General features: G+C 46.7%; 1 protein-coding gene across 2 annotated transcripts in view; it reads right to left on the reverse strand.

The window, feature by feature from the left end:
- LOC137536157 (uncharacterized) overlaps nt 1-19852 on the reverse strand; it is a 43594-nt gene that overhangs the window by 12615 nt on the left and 11127 nt on the right. For both annotated transcript variants that reach the window (XM_068258244.1, XM_068258243.1), the window contains 2 exons: nt 16796-16906; nt 943-999 (listed from right to left, as the gene is read on the reverse strand). In XM_068258244.1, the coding sequence (XP_068114345.1) occupies nt 943-999; nt 16796-16906 (168 nt within the window). The remainder of the gene's footprint in view (nt 1-942; nt 1000-16795; nt 16907-19852) is intronic.

Raw genomic sequence — 19852 nt, forward strand, 5'->3', positions numbered from 1 at the left:
GCCGATCCGGCAGTTGGTTGTATTAGCTCCTCCCTCCCTCTGTCTTCTTAACTCTCATTCCCTTTTTCCCTCTCCCCTCTTTCTATTTCCCTTTTCTCCCCTTTCTCACTAAGAATTTAAAGTTGGGGTTGAAAATTCCCCCTCTTTTTTTTTTTTTTTTACCCTGAAGGCACTGTGGGCCTACACTCTCGTATCTCCTCATTTTAGTAGGGGTAGAATCCTAGACCCACGATATCACAATGGTAATTTCTGGATTTTCTCATTGTTCTCATGTTGTATTACTTTATTATGTGTTCTCATGGACATCTGTACAACTATGTTTGATTGTATTTCCGCGGAGATCTTTTCGTACTGCTATTTTATGTTCTAACAAAAAAAGCTTAAAAAAAAATTTTTCCTGAGCTAAATTAGAAGTGAAAAGCAGGAAAAGTGAAATGTGAATGGACTTGCTAGTTGCTAGTATTGAAAGGATGCAACTGGGATACATTGGATACTGGTGCAGAAAATGTAAGAGAACAAAAATAACAGACTTTACCCTTCAGACAAGCATTTTTCTTTACACAAAAAATTCTTATTGATGCCTCTGGACAGTTTCTAGGTGACATCTGACAAAAGGACAGGCACTTCTGTCCAGGTGACATCTGACAAAAGGACAGGCACTTTCAGTTATTTTTTGCCAACTGAGATGAACATGGTATTTTTTTCACTCTACCAAAAATACTGAATTAATTTTTTAGGCTTAGGCTTTGAAAAACAGCTATTTTATTTTCTGGTATAGATCCACTTTAAAGATTACCGTATATACTCTCCGTAACCGATGCTCCAACAGCAAACTTCTGGTTCAAGGTTGTCCAGCCATGTACAGTAATTTAGCAAGAACTTTGTTTCTATGATACATGTAAAGCCATCAAGTCCAAGCTACATGTACATCATACAACATACCTTTGTTATCATTTCCTTGAACTCTCCTTGATGACCACCAAAGACCACTTTGAATACCTACAAAACAACAGCAAACCAAATTAGAAAGAGCTGCCTTTGCAACAAAACTGTATTTTACAGAAAATGTGTAATGGATTGCGGAGACACCGCCGCGCGGTCTGACAGCGAGGCGGCTGGTTCCGCGTTCAGACCGGCGGTTTCCCCGCAGCAGCATGCGGCTGGTTTGTCTTAGCCTAGTAGTGCACACAGATGGAGAGCTACGTGCACGCGCGCTAGGAGGCAGGCACTTTATGCCAATAGGAGAGGGATCAGCTGATCAGGACGATCAGCTGATCCCAGCGCAGTAGGTGATTGGCTGAAGGGGACTGGGCGGCGCTGAGGAGCGCTCTGCTATATATACTTCTTGCCTGTCAGTTGCTGGTTGTCTGCCGTTGCGAATGCTTATGTGTTAGCACTCAGACCATAGTCAAATCCCACAGGTGGACCTGGGAATTCACACTTAGCCAGATTACTGTGTTATTACTGTGTTATACTTTAGTCCAGTTCCAGGGTGTTCAGACCACGGACCTCACACCCAAGCTTAGGGATACTGTGTTATTACTGTGTTATACTTTAGACCAGTTCCAGGGTGTTGAGACAACGGACCTCACACCCAAGCTTAGGGATACTGTGTTATTACTGTGTTATACTTTAGACCAGTTCCTGGGTGTTGAGACCACGAACCTCACACTCTAGACTAAGCCTCTGCTTGATATCTGTTATGACCTATTGCTCTCTTGACCCTTCTCCTGCTCTCTGATTCGGTACCTACGTATATCTGATTACCGGTTGCCAACCCTGCCTGTCCCTGGTTACCGAATCAGCCTTCTGTCTCTGTACCTTATCTGCTCGTGTGTTGCTGACCCGGCCTGGCCGACCCTTCTGGCTGTCACTCACTCCTTGGGTGTTCAGTCCATCTGTACTACCTGTGACACCCCCCCCGGTGGGGTGTCCAGTAGCTGCAGGGACTCCCTGTCCCTCAGAGGGACCCCTCTGCAATCCAGTCAAGGACTCTATCTCATAGGAGTCCTTTGACTGCAGTAGAGTCTGACTCCCAACAGTTCAGGGTCACCTGCTCCTCAGGTGGTCCAGACTCATATACTGTTGCACCCAAACACTTACACTTTATCAGGTGTCCAGAGGTTAGTTATACTTGTATTATTGGTGATTCTGCAGATCACCAATAATCAGATTCTCTCTGTGTGCTGACACCGATCGTTACAGAACGGCAGACCTGAAAAACAAAATGGACGCACTTAACAGCCGTCTTAATACTCTCACCACCTCGGTGGAAAATTTCATCAGAGTGCTGGTCGGTCAGCAGGCCCAGATCTCTGCTTTATCTGGGTCCTTACAGGTCCTTCAGACGGCTGTAAATTCAGTGCGATCTCCTCCAGCTACAGACTTACGTATGTCTGTACTCGAAAGGTTTTCTGGTCATAGATCTGACTTTCAGAATTTTAAGAATCGTATAATGTCGTATTTTGAACTGCGGCCTAACTTGTCAGGAACAGAGGCACAGAGAATTACATTTATTAAGACCCTGCTGTCAGGAGATGCTCAAACTTGGGCATATAGCCTGCAGACAGGGCACGAGGCGCTGACATCAGTAGAGGAATTTTTTAAGTCCATGGCCATAATTTATGACAATCCGGACATTGCCTCTACTGCTGAGCGGAAGCTAAAAACCTTGCTTCAAGGCAAGGATCCAGTAGAAGTCTATGCAGCTGAATTCAGAAAGTGGTCTGTGTCAGCTAGGTGGGGGGCTTTTGCACTGTTAGATTGTTTTTTATCAGGGTTGTCAGACGCAGTTTCAGAATTGATGTTGGGACACCCTGAACCAAAAACCATTGATGAGGCAATCTCTTTAGCAGTACGGGTTGATCGCCGTTATCAGAAGCAAACCCGTGGTAAAAACGTGGTCAGATATGTCTCTTACGCCTCTCCACCACCGGTCTCACCTCTGCCCGAACAATGCAAATTGGTCAGTGCAAGTTGACGCGGATGGAGAGGAATCGCAGGAAAACGGAACAGCTCTGTTTATACTGTGCAGAGGAGGGCCATAGAGTGCAGAATTGCCCCAAGAAGTCGGGAAACGCTGCCGCCTAGGTGTAGTCAGGGGTAATACCCTAGGCGCGCAGTCTTTACCTCTAGACAACAATCGTTTGCTCCTTCCCTGTTCTGTCACATGGAAGGGTCAGACTGCTACCACTGAAGCTTTCGTTGACTCTGGTTCAGCGGCTAACTTTATAGATTACGAGTTTGCAAAAAAATTGGGAATTCCTATTCTCCCATTGGACCAACTGATTTTGGTCACTGCGGTAGATGACTCTCCTCTGCAAAGTAGACATCCTCTGTCCCGTATTCTGAATTTGAGGTTCAGTGTTGGAGTACTGCATGAGGAGAATCTGCAATTTCTGGTCTTGCGTATGGCAACCTCCATCGTCATTCTTGGTATGCCCTGGTTACAACTTCACTCCCCTCAGATACACTGGGTTTCAGGTCAGCTAACGAGCTGGTCGACCCATTGTTATCATCATTGTTTAGCAAAAGTAACCGTGGGTAATAAAGTTAAAGAGAAATCGAGAGCCCAATATGGTGTAGTATGTCAAAATTGATTGGATAAATGAAACAGTGAGATGGTAATACTCACAAACACGGGTTACCACCTAGGTAACCACTCATTAGGCAGGTGAGGAGATTAGACCTGTCCTCACTCAGGATTAAGAAGTCGCTCTCTGTAGATAGGAAGAAAGGGGGTAGATCACCCCTCCACCTGGGGTGGACTCAAATATATTGGTAGGTGAACAGAGGCGCCAGAAGGATAAAAGTACATAAAAATTTTAAAAAAATTGCTGGGAGGAAGTGGTGGACTCGCCTCCGTTAAAGCAGACACCAAGGACTGTAAATATATAGATATACACATTTATTGAAAATACCCCAAAGATGCAACGCGTTTCGCGGGCACAGCCCACTTCTTCAGGCAATAAGCAGGGAATAAACAACAGCAATTCAGTTATAGCAAGCAGAGCACCTCTGTCACAGAGGTGCTCTGCTTGCTATAACTGAATTGCTGTTGTTTATCACCTGCTTATTGCCTGAAGAAGTGGGCTGTGCCCGCGAAACGCGTTGCATCTTTGGGGTATTTTCAATAAATGTGTATATCTATATATTTACAGTCCTTGGTGTCTGCTTTAACGGAGGCGAGTCCACCACTTCCTCCCAGCAATTTTTTTAAAATTTTTATGTACTTTTATCCTTCTGGCGCCTCTGTTCACCTACCAATATAACCGTGGGTAATACCAGCATTCAGGTTAAAGGTGTGCCAAAACAATAAGCAGAATTTGCTGACGTCTTCTGTCCCAAGTCGGCAGATAAACTTCCCCCCCACCCTACCTTCGATTGTCCCATTGATTTGAGATCTGGTTGTATGCCGCCCAGGGGTCACCTCTATAATCTGTCTGGGCCTGAGAAACTAGCTATGCAGGAATACATCAGAGAAAACTTGGCTAAAGGGTTCATCCGTCCCTCCCGTTTACCAGCAGTGGCAGGATTCTTTTTTGTAAAGAAAAAAGATGGAGGCCATCATCCTTGCATTGATTATAGAGGCCTAAATAAGATCACGGTAAAAAATCGATACCCTTTACCTTTGATTGACGATTTGTTCACTCAGGTGACCAACGCCAAGATTTTCTCAAAGCTAGATCTGAGAGGTGCATACAATCTGGTGCGTATTAGAGATGGTGACGAATGGAAGACAGCCTTTAACACGCCCGACGGGCATTACGAGTACCTAGTGATGCCCTTCGGGTTGTGTAACGCTCCGGCTGTCTTCCAGGAGTTAATTAACGAGGTATTCAGGGAGGTGTTGGGGAAGTTCGTCCTGGTCTATCTGGACGATATACTGATCTTTTTGTCCAATCTTTCTGAACACCGCAGGCATGTTAAGTTTGTGCTAGAAAAGTTAAGACAGAATCTGCTTTATGCCAAACTAGAGAAATGCCTCTTCGAAGTAACCTCGGTTGCCTTCTTGGGGTACATTATCTCCACCTCTGGCCTCTCAATAGATCCAGGGAAGGTTTCCGCTGTCCTGGAGTGGCCTCAGCCTGTTGGACTGAAGGTGCTCCAGAGATTTCTGGGCTTTGCCAACTACTACAGAAGGTTCATAAAGGGGTACTCTGCCATCATCTCACCCCTCACCAGTCTCACCAAAAAAGGGGCTGATACTCCTCACTGGTCAACAGAGGCTCATGCGGCTTTTTCCACACTAAAGAAACTGTTCTGTTCCGCACCTATATTGAGACATGTTGATGTCACCTTTCCCTTTATTGTGGAGGTTGATGCTTCAGAGGTGGGGGTGGGAGCTGTATTGTCTCAGAGGTCAGGCTTGCAGGGCAAACTCCACCCATGTGCCTACTTTTCTCGTAAATTTTCACCCGCAGAGAAAACCTACGACATAGGCAACCGGGAGCTTTTAGCCATCAAGTTAGCTTTTGAGGAATGGCGACACTGGCTAGAAGGTGCAGAACACACTATCACAGTTTATACAGATCATAAGAATCTGGAGTACATAGAGGGTGCTAAGAGACTTAGCTCCCGCCAGGCCCGGTGGTCCCTGTTCTTTGCAAGATTCAGATTTGTAATTACGTATAACCCTGGTAGTAAAAACATCAAGGCCGATGCCTTATCCAGGTGTTTTGAACCTGAGACAGTGCAGCCTTCAGCCCCGAGACCATTCTACCTCAGAAGGTAGTTCTGGCAGCCACTGAGACCTGGAGGGATTGGACAGTCACTCTGAGTCCTTACCAACAGGATGTTCCAGAGGGGAAGCCTGATGGGGTCATGTTTGTACCACTGCCTTTCCGTTTACAACTCTTGCAACTGTTTAATTCCCACAAGAATGCTGGTCATCCCGGGGCCACCAGAACTCAGGATTTACTGGTCAGATGTGCGTGGTGGCCTACATTGGCAACAGATTGTAAGGAGTTTGTAAGAGAGTGTGCAAGGAGTAAACCCTCTCGTCAGGCCCCTGTTGGCACCTTACAGCCCTTGCCAGTCCCAAGTGAACCATGGACCCATGTCTCCATGGATTTTGTGGATGAGCTCCCTCGGTCTGAGGGCAAGACGGTCATTTGGGTGGTAGTGGACAGATTCAGTAAGATGGCTCATTTTGTCCCTTTGAAAGGACTCCCCTCGGCCCAGGAATTGGCTGATCTCTTCATACAGCACATTTTCCGGCTGCATGGCATTCCGGAGAATGTAGTGTCAGATCGGGGAGTTCAATTTGTTTCAAAGTTTTGGAAGGCCTTCTGCCATCAGTTAGACATTGATCTTGAGTTTTCATCAGGCTACCGCCCACAGACCAACGGCCAGACCAAGAGAGTTAACACCTGAGGAACTGTTCCAGGGATTGGTTATGTTGCAGATGCGCAATCCGACTGGGTAAGATTTTTGCCGTTTGCAGAATTTGCGTACAACAACCTGAAAAGCTCCTCTTCTAGGTTTTCCCCATTGCAGGTAGTGTCAGGAAGATCACCTAAGTTTGCTCCATTGCCGGTCGCATCTACACCGTTGCCAGCTCTGGAAGATTGGCAGAGGGCTCTAAAGGAGATTTGGGGAATGGTTAAGAGGAACCTGGGGAAAGCTTTCCAAACCCAGAAAAGACAGGCAGATAAAAGACGGTCCGTAGAGTGGAAGTTCTCTCCAGGAGATTTGGTGTGGGTATCCACTCGACATTTGGCCTTGAAGCAACTGTCACCCAAACTGGGCCCTAGATTTATAGGACCATTTCCAGTGTCCAAGAAAATCAATAATGTCACTTACGCGATTGATCTCCCAGCCAGTATGAGAGGTGTGAGATCATTCCATGTGTCTCTTTTAAAGCCAGCAGCACACGTGGATTCCTCTCACCCCTCCCCCCCCCCCCCCCCCTGTGTTGGTGGATGACCAACCAGAGTATGAAATTGAAAAGATCCTGGACTCTCGCTTAGTGCAAAATTCCGTGCAGTATCTGGTCCACTGGAAAGATATGGCATAGAAGAAAGATCTTGGGTGCCAGATTGTCGCATGCATGCGGAGGAATTAAAAAAGGAGTTTCATGACTTACATCCTGGGAAGCCTGGTTGGAAGTGTCCGGAGTCCACTCCTCGGGGGGGTACTGTAATGGATTGCGGAGACACCGCCGCACGGTCTGACAGTGAGGCGGCTGGTTCCGCGTTCAGACCGGCGGTTTCCCCGCAGCAGCATGCGGCTGGTTTGTCTGAGCCTAGTAGTGCACACAGATGGAGAGCTACGCGCACGCGCGCTAGGAGGCAGGCCCTTTATGCCAATAGGAGAGGGATCAGCTGATCAGGACGATCAGCTGATCCCAGCGCAGTAGGTGATTGGCTGAAGGGGACTGGGCGGCGCTGAGGAGCGCTCTGCTATATATACTTCTTGCCTGTCAGTTGCTGGTTGTCTGCCGTTGCGAATGCTTATGTGTTAGCACTCAGACCATAGTCAGATCCCGCAGTGTGTTAGAACCAGGTGGACCTGGGAATTCACACTTAGCCAGATTACTGTGTTATTACTGTGTTATACTTTAGACCAGTTCCAGGGTGTTGAGACCATGGACCTCATACCCAAGCCTAGGGATACTGTGTTATTACTGTGTTATACTTTAGACCAGTTCCAGGGTGTTGAGACCACGGACCTCACACCCAAGCTTAGGGATACTGTGTTATTACTGTGTTATACTTTAGACCAGTTCCAGGGTGTTGAGACCACGGACCTCACACCCAAGCTTAGGGATACTGTGTTATTACTGTGTTATTCTTTAGACCAGTTCCTGGGTGTTGAGACCACGGACCTCACACTCTAGACTAGGCCTCTGCTTGATATCTGTTATGACCTATTGCTCTCTTGACCCTTCTCCTGCTCTCTGATTCGGTACCTACGTATATCTGATTACCTGTTGCCAACCCTGCCTGTCCTTGGTTACCGAATCAGCCTTCTGTCTCTGTACCTTATCTGCTCGTGTGTTGCTGACCCGGCCTGGCCGACCCTTCTGGCTGTCACTCACTCCTTGGGTGTTCAGTCCATCTGTACTACCTGTGACACCCCCCCCGGTGGGGTGTCTAGTAGCTGCAGGGACTCCCTATTCCTCAGAGGGACCTCTCTGCAATCCAGTCAGGGACTCTATCTCATAGGAGTCCTTTGACTGCAGTAGAGTCTGACTCTCAACAGTTCAGGGTCACCTGCTCCTCAGGTGGTCCAGACTCATATACTGTTGCGCCCAAACACTTACACTTTATCAGGTGTCCAGAGGTTAGTTATACTTGTATTATTGGTGATTCTGCAGATCATCAATAATTGGGTATATATCTGTATTCTTGGTGATACTGCAGATCACCAATAATCAGATTCTCTCTGTGTGCTGACACCGATCATTACAAAATGCTATTGTTTCTCAGCTGCCTTTAGTTTGGTCATTTTTTGGGGGGTATTTCTAAAACAATGATGAACATTTAGCTAAAACTATAACCAAATACTTCTTTCCAGTAGCAATGACTGAGCTGTGTCTTTTGAACGGAGATGGGATTCATAGCCAATCAGGCTTTTGGGGAATGCTCATTATCAATATTAGCAAAATGTGAAAAATTTGTTCCACAGTTTAAACAGTAAAAACGACCTCACCCAAAAAAAGTCCCAATGTACAAATCTATAATAGGTCATTTTAAAGCAGGTCTCTTTCACACAATCCAACTACAATTCATCGACAACAGGGAATAGCATAGTAGATTCCAATTACTGCGCCGCACACTCATGCCACTACCACCGATTATGCCGCTCTCCTGACGCTGGACCCCACTCGTTCTGCCATCGCTATGACAACAGAGCTCCGTGAGATGGTCAGGAGCAGTTTTCATTAGCTCCTGACCCTGTGATTACTGTGAGCCAATCACAATGTTTCTGTAATGATCGGCTCTGCTGTCTGCACAGGCAGACAGCTGTTTGACCATTTTGTAAATCTGAGTGCGGCAGGTCCCTGGAAAAGAGACCTATCTCCACTCTGCAAGCTGCAGAGTTGCTGTTCTGGGGAGGAATTTGCATCCACTTGTCATGCAAATTGCTTAGCTGCTTCCTCTGAAGGCTTGCAGTATAAAAAACATTTCTTCCCAGAATTCCTTGCTGGTCATGATGGTTTGTTCCTGCTGACTTACCTGGAGTCTCAGCCTTTGCTAATCGTTTGTTAAGATTATCTTAGAGTAATTCCTTGGGAGTGCACTAGGCATTCCTTCTTGCGTAGCCAGGTTGTATCTACGGTCTATCTGTTGCAATTGTCTTGTCGCCAGCGGCGGTCGACAGGAAATCGTTCTGTCTGTTGGGATCGCATTAGCCCTAGCGGTAGTGGCGGTGGCTCCTTCTGTATTCTACCTTAGGGGTGCTAACCAGAGCAGCGGTTGCTACTGGTAGCCCCATCTGTCTATCTGTCTGGATCGCATCCGCTCTAGCAGTAGCGACGGTGGTTCCTTCTGTACTCTGTCTGGGAGTGTAGGCCAGAGCTGCGGTTGCTGCTGGCTACTCCTTCTCTCTGTCTTGTCTGGTATGAACGCTTGCTGTAGGCTCGGTGAGGTAACCGTTTAGCAAGCGTTCGCGTTCTTAATTTTCGTGTTTGTGTTACATTGGTTAATTAGGGTGGCACGCTTATCACTGGGCGCCTAACGCGCGGTGATCGCGTCTTTAACATGTTCACTGTTGCGAATGAGTGCGGAGTTCGCGTTTAGCTAGCGTTTTTTATTTTCTTTGACGTTCTGATCATTGTTATTTGCTATGTCTTTCTTGCTACACTTGTGCTCTGTCTGATTCGGTCTTGTGCCACTATTGGCAATCGCCACTCTTGCGATTGCGTTCCCACTTCGTTTCTGCTGTTGTGTGTTCACCGTCGCTGGGTGGCGACTAGATTGGTGGAAACACATACATTCTGTTTCTGTGCTCTCTCTCTCTTTAGGGGCTATCTTGCCCTGCATTGCTTCAACTCGTGCAATTCCCATCTGGCATCTGTGGCAGGGCAGAGGCTGTGTTCCTCTGCACTCCACAGCTCCATCTGCCGGTGGGAATTTCCCTCTACAGGTGCGTAGCACCATAGCTGGGTTCTGTTAAATTACACGCTTGTGGAGGATTTCCGCAGTGTCAGCGCGCATCTTGTGCGCTGACCACGGAAATAATTCCGCAATCGTTACAGTTTCACTTTGACTCTCATACGGGGTCCGTTTCACAGTGTACCCAAATTTAAGAAAGCACTCAATTAAGGTATTCCAGATACGGCTGAGTGATAGGTGCCACGTGACTCCGACCCTAATGGGTTTCCACACTGGTGTCCACAAGGGTCATGACCCTTGTGGACACCAGTGTGCAAAACCATTAGGGTCAGAGTCACGTGGCACCTATCACTCAGCCCTATCTGGGATACCTTAATTGAGTGCTTTCTTAAATTTGGGTACACTGTGACTTGGACCCCGTATGAGAGTCAAAGTGAAACATTGTGATTGGCTCACAGTAATCACAGGGTCAGGAGCTAATGAAATCTGCTCCTGACCATCTCACGGAGCTTTGTTGTCATAGCGATGGCAAAACAAGTGGGGTCCAGCGTCAGGAGAGCGGCATGATCGGCGGTAGTGGAAGGAGTGTGCGGCGCAGTAATTGGAATCTACACCTTGGCTGGGATAACAGATCCCTAAAGGGTGTAGATTTCAATTAGCAAGGTCCTTGAAAGGTTAAAATATTGTGGAGGTATTACCATTATTTGTTCTCAGCCACAGTTTCATTGATTCTAATCCTCACCCATCACGGCTGCAACCAAAGCTGACACCTCCTGCCTTGGCCTGGCCCCAGTGTCGGACATGTCCCATTATTATTATTATTATTATTATTATTAATTTATATAAAGCCATCATCCTTCTCACCTTTTGTGAGCCTATGCAAAGTAGGGAAACATGCACAGGTACATAAAACAGACATTGGTACATAATACAGGTAGTAGACAACATAAAGGTCAGGGAGAGGACCATGGCCTTGTGGACGAACAGTCTAAAGGGATAGTAGGGATACAAAAGTTAAGGCATTGAGAAAGCTGCATACCTGAAAGCAAGGAGCTCAGGGGTTAAGAAGCAAATAAGGGAAATGGCCTATGTTAGACCTTTTTTTTTGCCAGAGTAGGTGAGCTTTGAGGTTGCACTTAAATGTTTCAGGGTTTAAAGCATGATGAATGTGATTTGGAAGGGATTGTACAGGGGGGTTAGGTGGGGGTTAAGGTTAGGCACTTACCTGGGGGTGTGTGTGTGTGTGTGTGTGTGTGTGTGTGTGTGTGTGTGTGTGTGTGTGTGTGTGTGTGTGTGTGTGTGTGTGTGTGTGTGTGTGTGTGTGTGTGTGTGTGTGTGTGTGTGTGTGTGTGTGTGTGTGTGTGTGTGTGTGTGTGTGTGTGTGTGTGTGTGTGTGTGTGTGTGTGTGTGTGTGTGTGTGTGTGTGTGTGTGTGTGTGTGTGTGTGTGTGTGTGTGTGTGTGTGTGTGTGTGTGTGTGTGTGTGTGTGTGTGTGTGTGTGTGTGTGTGTGTGTGTGTGTGTGTGTGTGTGTGTGTGTGTGTGTGTGTGTGTGTGTGTGTGTGTGTGTGTGTGTGTGTGTGTGTGTGTGTGTGTGTGTGTGTGTGTGTGTGTGTGTGTGTGTGTGTGTGTGTGTGTGTGTGTGTGTGTGTGTGTGTGTGTGTGTGTGTGTGTGTGTGTGTGTGTGTGTGTGTGTGTGTGTGTGTGTGTGTGTGTGTGTGTGTGTGTGTGTGTGTGTGTGTGTGTGTGTGTGTGTGTGTGTGTGTGTGTGTGTGTGTGTGTGTGTGTGTGTGTGTTTAACGTTAGGCATTAAGTGGGGGGTTAAGTTTAGCCACTTAGAGTAGTTAGGGTTAGGTATTAGGTGTTGGGGGTTTCTTTTTTAGGCACTTATTGGGAGCGAAGGGTTCAAGTGAGAATATGTTTTGGGAACTACAAACTCAAATATCAGGAATTTTAAATTACCAATGTTCTACTTTTAGCAGTACCCCTGGCGCCGAACTCATGTTGTGTCATCACAATACATACTGGTGAAAGAAGGCACATTACAATGGCAAATGTGGAAAACTATGATCGCATGGTTTGCAATAAAACATTTGGTACTTTCCATGTCTAGTGTGTGAAAGTATTAACATACTTCCTGTAAGTGTTTTTAAAATATATAACAGGTACAGGCCTAATATGTCGTGTATGCAATTCAGGGGCGTTGCTAGGATCCTAAGAGATCTAGGGCACTTTTAGGCACTCCAGCTGAAAAATAGATTTGGCCATGCACTGGATCGTGGGTGTGGCCATGGGTGGAGACAAAATTTACTTGATCTTAACAGTGGTCTAAGTAGGTCTGCCTAGCAGAATGTTGGATGAAGCTCTCCTCTCCATTAATGCAAAAAAAAATCCCCCAAAATGCAGCATATCACATAAATAGACAGTGTCACTTAATCATAACTAGGAAGAGTTACCTGGCTTCTGTGCTGGCTGGTCTGGCTTTCTGCTGGGCGAGCTGTCCTGCTGCCAGCCCCCATAACATTCCCTGGCATTCTAGTGGACCCCTTCCCATGCTCCTTTTGGCCTCCCATTGAGGCACCACATCTCTCAGCATGCCTCCATAGAAGAACTACAACTCCCTGGATGCCCCCATAAAGGCATCACAGCACCTAGCATGGCATCACAGCACCCAGTATGCCCATAGAGAGGCACCATAGCACCCAGCATACCCCCCGTTGGACTGTACTGTGGTGCCATGCTGGGTGTCATGCTGGGTGCTATGGTGCCTCTATGGAGCACGCTGGGTGCTGTAATGCCATGCTGGGTGCTATGGTGCCTCTATGGGGAACCTAGGTGCTGTGTAGTGCCATGCTGGGTGCTGTGGCGTCTCTGTGAGGCATGCTGCACAGGCAAATCCATCATTTCCAAGACAGGATTCCTGAAAGTGGTGTGTGGGCGTGGCCAAATCATGGTGTGGGTGGAGCCAAATACTAGTAGTTTCTAGGCTAAATTGCACCCAGGGTGGGGGCGTAAAATGCGCCCCCAACGTGGAGACAGGTATAGGTGCCCGCAGTATAGGTAGCCAGCTATAGGTTCCCCCCCAGTATAGGTAGCCCATATAGTTGCCCCCAGTATCGGTTAGAGAGGTATATGTCTGCAGTATAGATTAGATAGGTATATGCCCCCAGTATAGGTTAGATAGGTATATGCCTCCAGTATAGATTAGATAGGTATATGTCCCCCAGTATAGGTTAGATAGGTATATGTCCCCCAGTATAAGTTATTATTATTATTATAAACAACATATTCCGTGGCGCTGTACAAAGTAAGAAACAAACATGGGGTACATAATAATACAGACAATGGTGTACACTAATATACAAGATACATAATTAGTGACAAAATACAAAAAATGATACAGCATACAGAATACAAAATACAGAAGTGGTAATGACAGTGATAAAAGTAACATGATGAATAAAATGTATAATGATTTCCAAGACACAAAAGGGGGAGAGAACCCTGCCCTTGCGAGCTTACAATCTAAAGGGAATGGGGGGAAACTAGAGGCGGGGCAGTATACAATAAAATATATAAAGGCAATGTGTTTTAGGATACCTAGTAGGAGTGCAACTTGGTCTTAGGACAAAGGGAAGTGGCCTAAGGTAGAGCATATGCTTGTCAGAACAAATGAGTTTTTTTTCAGAGAGCGTTTAAAAGTTAAAAGCTGAAAGTTAGATAGGTATATGTCCCCCAGTATAGATTAGATAGGTATATGCCCCAGTATAAGTTAGTTAGGCGGGGGGGGGGGGGGAGCTGCGGGGAGAGAGGAGTTTTTACTTACCTGCCTTCATCCTGCACGCAGCTTCTATCTTCAGCCTCTCCCGGCGCGCGTCGCATCGGTAAGAGCTCCCCCTGTGATGACATGCGGTACGTCATCACTGGGGGCGCTGTTACCATAGCGACAGAGGCCGGCCGGGACAGGAAGTACATAGAGGCTGCGCAGGATCCAGGCACTGTAAGTGGAAGTATTCTCTCTCCCCGCAGAATGAAGCCCGTACGCCCGCCGCCACCACCTGCCGCCAGCAGCAAGCGAGGCCCCCGCAGCATAAGGCCTGCTCATGAGACCCTCGCCGCACACACCCCACTTCCGGTCTCAGTGCAGGGGGGGTGTTCCAGACACCCAGAACACCCCCCTCCGTGCGCCAGTGTGCTGGGTACTGTGTGGTGCCCTGCTGGGTGCTGTGGTTTCTCTACTCTGCCTGAGGGACATCCGGGGCACCCCAGAATAGATCCAGGGCATGTGCCACTGATCTTTGGGGCTAGCAACGCCCCTGGTGCAATGAATCTGTTAAAGTAAATCTGTCCCTGTAAAATAGGGAATTGGCTTACATGTATGGCTTCACCATGACAAAAAAATGAATATTGTTTTCTCTGTAAGGGGTTGGGTATCTTCTTCCTGTTAATAGACGCTCCCTTTCCTTTGCATGCTTAATTAACAGCTGACGCATTTATCTCCAACAATATTATCCTATAGCCTGTGCTCCCCTGCTTTGGCAGTCACCTAATGGAAGCCAATAGGCTGATTTAAACTAGTGAAATATACGGTTTCGTGGAAAAATAAAAAATAATACAGTTAGTATAAATTGGGATATGGATGTCATTTATATACATGTTGGCATAGAATATAAGTAATATGCCAAATTTGAGTAGTGGTAAGTGCTCTTTGTGGTGACACAATGGGACCTCTTATGTCTCTACTGTGTTCTACAGAAGTTTGTGGACATTATCTGCTAACCTAGCTTCAGCCCCTGGGGCACATATCATTGAGTCAGAAGTACTCAATGCCAAGTTCCATTTTCATAGACAGAAGAAGAGTGAAGAATGAAGATGAATGTCTAATATTTATACATGTCCAAAACTTCTCTGTCACCATAAACCACACCCCACACAATTTAATTTAGGGCAAGCGGGGGCAGTCGTCAAGGTGATGACATATGCATATATTGACTTTGATGAACAGAGGCGCCAGCAGAATAAAAACAATAATTAAAAGTTTTAAAATATGCTGGGGAGGCAGTGGTGGACTTACCTCCGAAAGCAGACTAGACTACTTGTCTGACATAAATAAACACTTTATTAGTACCCCAATAGATGCAACGCGTTTCGCAGGACCAAGCCCGCTTCATCAGGCAATAAAACGGGACAAAACAGTAGCTCTCAGGTAGCACATATAGCGCCTCTGGGATATATATACATATACATATGCATATATCATTGGCATGCATCGGCCTCATGTATCATTTTTACAATTTTGCTTTCTTTTGTTTATTTTTTATCTGCAGGGTTAAGATAGTTACAAAAATCAAGCTATGCCTAACTCTATTCTGAAACTGATTCAACCGGGAGATGGGCACAATTATTTTAGATTTCAAATGTGAATGTCATGTTTTATAGGAAGCACAGTCCTAGACCCCTAATACAATACTTCTGTTGGGTTATGGCTCAGGCCTAGTCTCAACTTATGGAACTGAGCTCACATCACAACTCCCGTGTGTTTTGTTGTATGGCACCTTCATTCAGATGCAATCTATTAAAGGAGGTAACTTTACTTGATTTTTTCAGGGGGGAAACAGAAGTAAGTCTTCTTAAATGTTAAATGCAGATCAGGGGAGGACTGGGACCTTTTGGCCTGGGGGGAAAACACAAACTAGAGGTCCATTTTCACGGCAGCCCCAGCCCAAATGACATCACATACGTGCCCCACCTGCTATATGCCGGTAGTCACATGGGAAATACAGCAAGGACTCTCGAGGGAGAGCATGACAGGTAAAGTATAATGCACTGGCACCGGGGGGCACATAATACATTTTAAGGTTACAACGGTTTCTATCTCTTACACAAGTCCTGCAAGCAGCCCTTCTGGAGTTTATGGACTGTCTGCCAGCAGCCCTTCTGGAGTCTAGGGACTGTCTGCCAGCAGCCCTTCTGGAGTCTAGGGACTGTCTGCCAGCAGCCCTTCTGGAGTCTAGGGACTGTCTGCCAGCAGCCCTTCTGGAGTCTAGGGACTGTCTGCCAGCAGCCCTTCTGGAGTCTAGAGACTGTCTGCAAGCAGCCCTTCTGGAGTCTAGGGACTGTCTGCAAGCAGCCCTTCTGGAGTCTAGGGACTGTCTGCAAGCAGCCCTTCTGGAGTCTAGGGACTGTCTGCAAGCAGCCCTTCTGGAGTCTAGAGACTGTCGAAAACTTTTCAACCTAGACAATATCTTATGTAGCTGTGCACATGCAGTTAACAATGGTGAGAGACCAGACAGATTTTTTCCCACGGACCCTGCAGGCAAGCCTCTGCTCTGTATCATGCTGTGAATATTTACTAGCTTGCCCGCCCTGCAATTGCTCTGTAATTGGGCGTTTATTTCCCTCATTCAGCCTAGTGTTTCACATTGCCTTACACAAAAACCTGAATTCACCAGCCACAGTGCTAGCCCTAAATCATTAAATGAGAGGCAGCCTGGGAGGAAATCTCCCCCCTTCCCCCCTCGTCAGTCCTCCCATGATGCAGATATAGTCTAAGCAGAGGTTGATCTGTAGCATACGTTTCAGCCTGTCAACCTGGAGATCAGTTAACAGCATGTCTTTTTTCATGCATGAGCTGTAGACATATGAATAGCATCCTGATTCAGTTGGAATTTCGAGATATGCAGCTTTCACTTATATTTTCCGTCAGATTTTCAATAAATCAGAGTTTACTAACTTACCCCGCCAATGCACCTTCATGCAGAATCCAGCAATGCAGACACAGAGTATGGCAAATCCAAGGCAAAGGGACGAGACTAGCAGGAGTCTGGAATTTCCCAGTTGGTAAGAGTCTGCAAAAAACAGTACAGAGGATGACAGGTAGGTAATTTTGAAGAGGTGAGTTTAGAGGCTCTGGGCCATATCCTATTCAAGGTGATAAGTAGCTTGCAGATGCGAGCTACTTATCACCTTGCCATCGCGCAAGGTTTAACTGCAAATCCTATTGCCCATATCCTTCGCGCCATGGCCGATCGTTAGGGAGCATTACTCAGGCGAAAGCCTGAGCAATGCTCCCTTTTACCGGGTGATGAGGAGTGAGGTTTACGCTGTGGTGCTGTCCTTCAGCACCATGGCCTTACTCCCCCGCCATCTTCCGCCGCAGCATCTGGGGGTCTCCTCTAATAAGGAGACCCCCAGAGCTCCCCGTCGGGTCGCCGCACACCTTAGAAACCCCCCACGTAGCTGCGCGAGGCACCCCTGTTAACATACCATCGCTGATCACCCGACGCCTCTCGCAGCAAATTCACTAGCGTAATTACAGTGTATCTAACACTGTAATTACTGTCCGCATAGGAGCCCGGGCAAAGCATCTTTGAATCTGCAGCCGGGGCTCCCCATTGGTCCGCTGTCTGAACCAATAAAATGGCTCAGACAGCGGACCAATGGGGAGCCCCGGCTGCAGATTCAAAGATGCTTTGCCCCGGGCTCCTATGCGGACAGTAATTACAGTGTTAGATACACTGTAATTACACAATGGAATTTGCGGAGAGAGGCGTCGGGTGATCAGCGGCGGTATGTATGTTAACAGGGGTGCCCGGCGCAGCTACGTGGGTGGTTTCTAAGGTGTGCGGCGACCCGACGGGGAGCTCTGGGGGTCTCCTTATTAAAGGAGACCCCCAGATGTTGCAGCGCCAGCGACGACTTGCATTAGCTGGTTTAGACCTGCTCGTTGCAGGTCTAAGCTAACGCTCATGTCTGCCGGGAAGCATCGCTTCCTGGGGGCAAACGGTAGCTGGATACCGTGTAAAGAACTCGCTGGGCGATTACATCGCCCAAGCGAGTTCTTTTCCGCTTGGGGGGATTATAACTCAATTAGGATTAGGCGATGCCCCCATCGTCTAAATTAAGAACTCTTCAGTAATAGGATATGGCCCTCTGTGTTAAATGTAGATGTTAGTCTAATAGGATGAGGGTGAGAGTTCCAAACAATGCAAGCAGCTGTAGAGAAACCATGAAGCCACACAGTAGATGAGGTTATGATTATTACAAAGGATTTTAGGAAGTGCAGAAAGTAGTTATAGCTGTATTTTTGTATAAGATTAAAAATGTGGGTGAAACAAGCAATGAAATGTAGCGGTGTGAATTTTAATCTGATGTTAACTGGAAGATATTGAAGAGTTCTGCAGAGTAGCAGATGAGAGGCAGTGATATAGTCTTGCTGTCATACTCATGATGGATTGAAGAGGTTAGAGTCTTGCTAATTTGGCGGCAAAGTTTGGATGGTTATTGAGTACGCAATGAACTGTCCAACAACCATCATACCTGTTGCACGATTAACATGCACATGAAGGTGAAGCTCACTAATTTCTATGGAAAGGGGGTGGATGAACCCAATAGTCATCAGACAGGAGAGAAATGATGGTTTGTAGAAAGGATTGTTACACAGGGGTAGACAACAGACATCTAATGCCTGAACTTAGTTGCTAAAATAATGAAGTAGTTTAGGTGCAAAAAAACAAGCACTTTCTAGCAGCAAGCATTCAGATTTAGATTGCCAAACTTTTTGTCCTGGTTTAAATCTAATTATAAGCAGTGTGAACTGTTATTACTTAAAATACTCTAATAACTGAGATCCAGCGTCCACAGGCTGGGAGGCTAAAGCTGCCCATCACTGTTTGATGGTGCTCTCTATAATGCAGAGTACATTCGCTGATTAGACAGCAAGGCCAGATTTATACTATTACCACCCCTAGACCTAGTATGTTGGGGCTCCCCTTCCATGAGCAGCAGAGCCCCTCCCATTCCATGTGAAGCCCCCTCTCCCGTGTGTAACATTCATGTGTGTAGCTTCTCTTTCATGTACAGCTCTTTTGAGCAACAGCTTTCCTTTATAATATGACGCTCCCCATTTGTAGCTTTCTCTTTCATATGTAGCAGCCTCTATTTCATGTTCAGATGCCCCCTTGGGCTGTAGCCTTTTTGGGCCTTTCTAGAAATTCAGCCCTGCTGGACAGCTTATGAAACTGGACACTGATTCTCAATCATTCTGTTGAACATTGATCATTAGGGAATAAGGTGAACAAGAATGTTGTGCTTTATTATTCTGTATTGTATTTTATGATGTTTTATAGGGCCTTATCATTATTGTTACAGTGTTAAAGTTTAAGACACTCTTAAGGTGCCCATAGATCTAGTGATTTTGCGGTCCGATCGACCATCTGATTCAATAAATGCATCAAATCGGAAGAAAATCTGTGCTGCAACATGCAACATGTCCACCAGGATCAATGATTCAACTTAGTCAAATGCATCGATCAGACATGCTGGAAAATCTTGGTCTGACGTGGTTGATCGGTGCGCGGCGGTAACGGGGGTGGTATCGCAACGACCGAAATTTGTGACAGACCCACAGCCATGGTCTCTCCAAGTGTGAAATGTCCCCCCGCCCCCTTAATGCCCATGTGCACTGTAAATTCTCACCTGTCCCGCTGGCATGGCTCCTGGCCTACTCCGCCGTCACCTCCATGTAGCGCCCCCATGTAAATTTCACCGTAACTGTAACGGCAGACACAGGGCTGATGGTGGATGAGGCTGAGAGTTGCGCCAGCGGGACAGATGAGAATTTACACTGCATAGGCACCGGAGGGAAGGACATTTTACACTTGGGAACTAACCAAGCGTGTGCCAGAGTAGCATCACTAGCCTGATTTTGGATCGATTTCATGAAGAAATCTCTCCAAAATCTACGGTATATGGGCAAGCAACAGATCTCTCTTTGATCAGAGAGAGATCTGTCT

Source organism: Hyperolius riggenbachi, chromosome 10 (genome assembly GCF_040937935.1).
Source record: "Hyperolius riggenbachi isolate aHypRig1 chromosome 10, aHypRig1.pri, whole genome shotgun sequence".
Taxonomy (NCBI): domain Eukaryota; kingdom Metazoa; phylum Chordata; class Amphibia; order Anura; family Hyperoliidae; genus Hyperolius; species Hyperolius riggenbachi.